Genomic DNA, 5305 nt, shown 5'->3' on the forward strand with positions numbered 1-5305 from the left:
ATCAAATCATTTGGAGAATCTGGAGAGATCTCTGCAAGCCAGAGAGAGGCAAGGCCGAAAACCATCACWGAATGCCCGCGTCTTCACTTCAGAAAACATTCAGTGGACACAGTTCATCTCTACATCTACAAGTGCAAGTTAAAACTCTGCCATGCAAAGACTTATATCRAACCAGAAAAGCCACCAGCTTCTCCGGACCCGAGCTCATCTGAGATGAACTGACAAAGAGGAAAGTGYCCTGTGGTCTGAGTCCACATTTCAGATTGATTTTGGAAATCATGGACGTGGTGTCCTCCAGGCCAAAGAGGAAAACGACTGTCTGGATTTTTATCAGCGCAAAGTTCAAAAGCCAGCCTCTCTGATGGTATGGAGGTGCATTAGCCATTCAAGCCTCGTCTTTTTCATGGGCRTCCTGCTGWTTTCTGCAAGACAATCAAGCCACATTCTGCAGGTGTTCCAACAGAGTGGCTTCGTAGTAAGAGYGCGAGTACTCGACAGGCCTGCCTRCAGTCCAGACCTGTTTCCCATTGAAAATGTGTGGAGCATTATGAAGTRGAAACTAAGACAACGGAGACCCCGGACTGGTGAGCAACTGAAGTTGAACATCAAGTAGGAATGGGAAAGAACTTGATCTACAAAGAAAGGTTCGTGCTGACAGCTTCAGCTGAAACCCTTTACGCTACAGATGATTCCAGTGGTTGTACCAGAAGCTTTTCAATGGGTCTTCACAAGCGCATGCCAGCGTATGGAAAAGATTTGATCGATACAAACAGGTCAAAATGCAACAATTGCATCTTTCTTTCTTGTGTTGTTGCTGGTGAGGTTGTTGGCATCACCGTCGCGCTCTGCCAACTCTCCTTCAGGTTTCACCAGAGGTTCATCAAGTCTTCAAAGATCAGCTCCCACTTTTACTGATGATATGAAAAAAAAAATAAAGCAAGAAAAAGGTTGAAAGTGTCAGGGAGCTGAAGAAAAGCATTTATTTTAACCAGCCTCCGCCCGCTCTGCTGGCTGAGGCTGGTGCACTCCACCATTAGTCAGCTCTCCCACCGCTTTGCCAGCTCAGCTTTTCTTCTCCTGCCCTGGAAATTGAGTTTTGCTGGCCCTGTAATGTACTCAAAACTACATCTGCAACTGACTGATAAATCTACGCTTTGTTGCGCCTGACGGATGGCTGTGAAAATGAAAATCCACCACGGCGTATTGCTGTGTCAGGAGGAAGGTCACTTCAGATTTGCCAGCTCCTCCGCTCAGGGTGAAGCTATAATGACCGCTCTGTCTCAGAATCCGGTTGTGGGCCTTTTTAATAYGTTTTTAAGTTGGCTCTGCTCATCGAGTTGGCAGGCTTCTAGATTGTTTTTTTTCCCACCTCTGTATCTCCCGATAACTAACTGTAAAAAGCGCTGGCTTCTTTTGATGTGTATATATATTTTTTTTCGTGGCATGTCAGGTTTTGATGAGACGGACCCAGGAATTCAGACTAACACGTCGTGACAAGGAAGTTTTGTTTGTGTGAAGATGAACATCAACAACGGTTGAGTTTTCAGTCAGCTTGATAAATACCACAAGATTTTTTTTTTATTGCTGAGAAGCCGACAGAATCTGACACTTGGAAGGCCAGTTTCTGACAGTTAACAAGGTCTGAACCAGGATGGCTTCACATAAAAATGTCACAAGGCCTTCCTCTCCTCATCCTTTTTACGTCTTTCCACCTTCAGCTCTCCTGTGCTCATTCAGCAAATTGGAGTTCCTCTCTTTCAATTTGCCGGCCGTGTTACGACGCTCCACGGTTGTTCCCACCTCAGGGGGGGATCGTAGGCAGGCAAGAGCAGCGGCCCCCGGTCAGGTCCAGGGAGAGCCAGTAACCTTTCAGGGTTGCTTTAGCATGCCGTGTAAAGAACAATCAATGCTTATCAGCGTCGGCTGCAGACGAATGCTAATCCGGAGCCGTGCAGCCAGGACTGCAGCGCGGAGAATGAGAACACCACGGGCTCACGTCGTCGCAACCTGACGTCTGCTGCTGACAAATAGCTTTAAGAAGACTCGGAGGAAGGCTTTTTTTATTGTCAAACTGTTCTGTAATCCTCCACCTTTTTATCTGTGTTTTTGGAACTGTGCTGAAAATTTATTTCAGGTTTACCCTGCGGCTGTCGAACAGAGTTTTTACAACCGCATCCGCTATGGAAATAAATTTATTCCGTCCGCACAACGCGGTGAAAAATGTGTTCCGTATTTATTCATACAATGCTGAGGTCTTGTAAATGGGTTTAACTGTAAAAGTAAGGAAAAAGAGTTGTTTAAAGTTYGGTAAAGTCTTATAAATGCTTGTGAGAATTCAAAAAGGAGGTGGATTTTGTAAGGAAGAAAAAGCAGCTTGACTTTTGCAACTCTCTGCTCATTTCCTGCTGAGAACAACAGTAGTCATTACTACTGTGACACGACAAAATCTGTCTGATCAGATGTGACTAACACAAGCGTCATGCAGGAAGGAAGGAAAGCACATGGCCTGGAAAGAAAACCCACCTGATTTAGGTTTTCTGTTTCTGTATTAATCTGTATAATGTGCCAATCAGTTATTGTGTGAATGCTGTTTAAACATTTGTGCAGTTGAGATCATACACTTTTCATTATTTAGCTCCCAATGTTTGTGCTATTTGAAAAAAAAAATACATTAAAACAATCAGCTCCTAGAGGATATTATGGCTATGACTTTTGGTATTTCAGCAATTTATACTTTCTCAGATATTTGGCCTTTTCTGCCATTTTTTTCTAATTGAAAATGAATGAAGCTCCATTCAGCATCCATAAAGTGTAAAAGGTTTTTAAACTTCTACTGCAATTTTCACCTTTTGTTATTGTTCTGCTTTTTAAAACTTCTTTGAGCTAATTTCAGCTTCTTTTTTTGCTAATTTTAGCTTTTATCTGCTTTTTCAACTATCTTCTATTTTGTCAGCTATTATGCTGTTTTAAACTTGTTTTTGTACTTCTATCAGCTTATTTCTGCCATTTTAAGCTTTTTATGCTTCTTTTAGCTGTTTTGGCTATTTAAGCTACGTTTTAGATGTTTCAGCTAATTTTAGCTTTTTCAGCTAAATTCGCCTTTTTGTGATAATTTCAGCTTCTTAATTCAGCATATGTGCTCTTTCCTCTAAGCTTTTTCAGCTACTTTTTTGTCCTTTTCAGTTGTTCTTTGTCTATTTTACAAGTTGCAAAGTCTTGGTCGATAAATTTTTTCCTGCAAATCTTTCAGCTTTAAGCATTCACACTGCAGTTTTACAGAAAATTAAAATTCTCTAGAATGAGTTGAGCATAAATAAAATTTTTTGACAGAAAGGAGAAGCACAGTGAGGCTTGGGACTGCCTATCCTCCAGGGTTTAATGATTAATCTCAGATCTGGTTAGAAGTCTTAGAGGTGGACTGATTCAACGACCAGCCAAATAAGTTTCGCAAGTTCAGAAAAAAAAACTTAAATTTAAAATATAAATTGCTCATGCCTGAGTGTGTTTATGCTAAATAAAACAACGGGCACATTAGTGACTCGTTAGATCAAACCAAGGTCCAAAACTAACCGATTTACCTCATAAAATTACTTTATGTATCATTTGTCCTGATTTATCATCCATAGAAAACCTTCAATCTATTTGTGCTTCAGTGTCGCTGTAAAGGTAACCCACAATAAAAAGCAAACATACAAACATACAAGGATGGTGTAAATAATTTATGCTGAGTAATAAAAGGTATATTACTGCTATTCATTTTTATAGAATAAAAAGTCTGCAATTTTTTCATGGCAAAATTACCCAGTTCTTAAGTATTTGTTGAATTTATTTTTGTAAATTGTACGTTAAAGCAGGCCTTGAATAAAAACTGTACAGTTCAGCTTGAAATAAAGTTCAACAGAGCTGCTTTAAAATGAACTTTTCTAGATTTTCCTGGAAAAAAAAGCAGCAGCTGAAGTAATTATTTCCACAAAATGTCAAAAGGGGACAAAAAAAATATCATCTTTCTGTGTAGCTGCTATGAAAGCTAGTGTTAGCAACAGAGTAATTTATGGACTGCCATCTGGTCTGTAAAGGTTAATACCACAGGCAATTCAGACATGCAAGTTCAACAAGAACTTAATTAAAATACTGCACAGTTTGAGACACATCTGCTTCTGAGGGAACTTTTTTTTTTGTCTGCTGACTTCAGAAAGGACCGTTCAGTTTGTTCCAGGAAACGTTGACATTTGGAAGTCTTTCTATGGCTTCGTCAATCTGTCTGACTCGCCTTTTTGCCCTCTTTGTCTTTCTCGCCCCCCCAGCTCGAATAGTGCGGAGTCGTCAGTGGTGTGAGATGGCTCCCTGCCTGGAGGGGGAGGTCTGCAGCCTCCTGTTCAACAGATCCGGCTGGACCTGCACCAGGGGCAGCGGTCGCATCAAGACCGTCACGGTAATCCACGCGACGTGGCGTTAAAACACGCCATATGCATTTCCAGTTCTGCACCTTCGTCCTCAGCATGAGTGACCCTCGTGAGCCGGGGTCAGGTGTCACATGAGGCCTCAGACCTCAAACACAAAACTTTCCAAAGCTAAATAAAGCGGTGCTAATTTCTGAGTGATTTTACAAGATTTACTCTACTTATGTAGCTGAAACACTCATATTATTAGAACCTATTTCATGCACAAGAAGTAAAAGGAACTAATTGGATGTTTGGGTTAGCTGTTGCTAATTTTAGCATTTGGTTACAATTTAGTACATTTTTAGCTATTTGCTACGGTTTTTCAAATTTAAGCTTCCAGCTAACGTATTGCTGATTTGAGCTGATAACTGTGATTTAGCGACTATTTTGACGTTTATTCTTCCTGTTTTACTTAATGATTTTGTTTTAGCTCAGGGGTGCAGAAACTTTTTCCTCAAGAGGACCAAAATAAAAATCTACTGAGGTCTGCAACTAAATGCAATAATATAAACCATGAAATGCAAATACTTCTTCAGTAAAGTCCTTTTTTATGATTAAGCTAGCAGCTGGTGCGGCAAACATTGTTTTTTGTTTTTATTTTAAGCCCGTGCACTTGGAGAAAGTTTGACGTACCGTATGCTCGGCAGCAATGGCTCATGGGACATTACAGCGGGTAAAATAAGTATTGAACACATCAACATTTTTCTCAGTAAATATATTACTAGAGGTGCTAATGACATGAAATTTTCACCAGATGTTGGTAACAACCCAAGTGATCCATACATACAAAGAAATCAAACCATAAATGTCCAGAAATGAAGTTATTTGTAATAATGCTGAAAAACAGCCCCACACCATGATGT

At 40.4% G+C, this 5305-nt stretch overlaps 1 protein-coding gene across 1 annotated transcript in view; it reads left to right on the plus strand.

The window, feature by feature from the left end:
• The window catches only part of tafa5l (TAFA chemokine like family member 5, like), a 60626-nt gene that overhangs the window by 28235 nt on the left and 27086 nt on the right, over positions 1 to 5305 (plus strand). Inside the window, exon 3 of the mRNA XM_014010343.1 lies at positions 4305 to 4432. Coding sequence (XP_013865797.1) covers positions 4305 to 4432 — 128 coding nt within the window. The remainder of the gene's footprint in view (positions 1 to 4304; positions 4433 to 5305) is intronic.

Source organism: Austrofundulus limnaeus, unplaced genomic scaffold (assembly GCF_001266775.1).
Source record: "Austrofundulus limnaeus strain Quisiro unplaced genomic scaffold, Austrofundulus_limnaeus-1.0 Scaffold68, whole genome shotgun sequence".
Classification (NCBI taxonomy): Eukaryota; Metazoa; Chordata; class Actinopteri; order Cyprinodontiformes; family Rivulidae; genus Austrofundulus; species Austrofundulus limnaeus.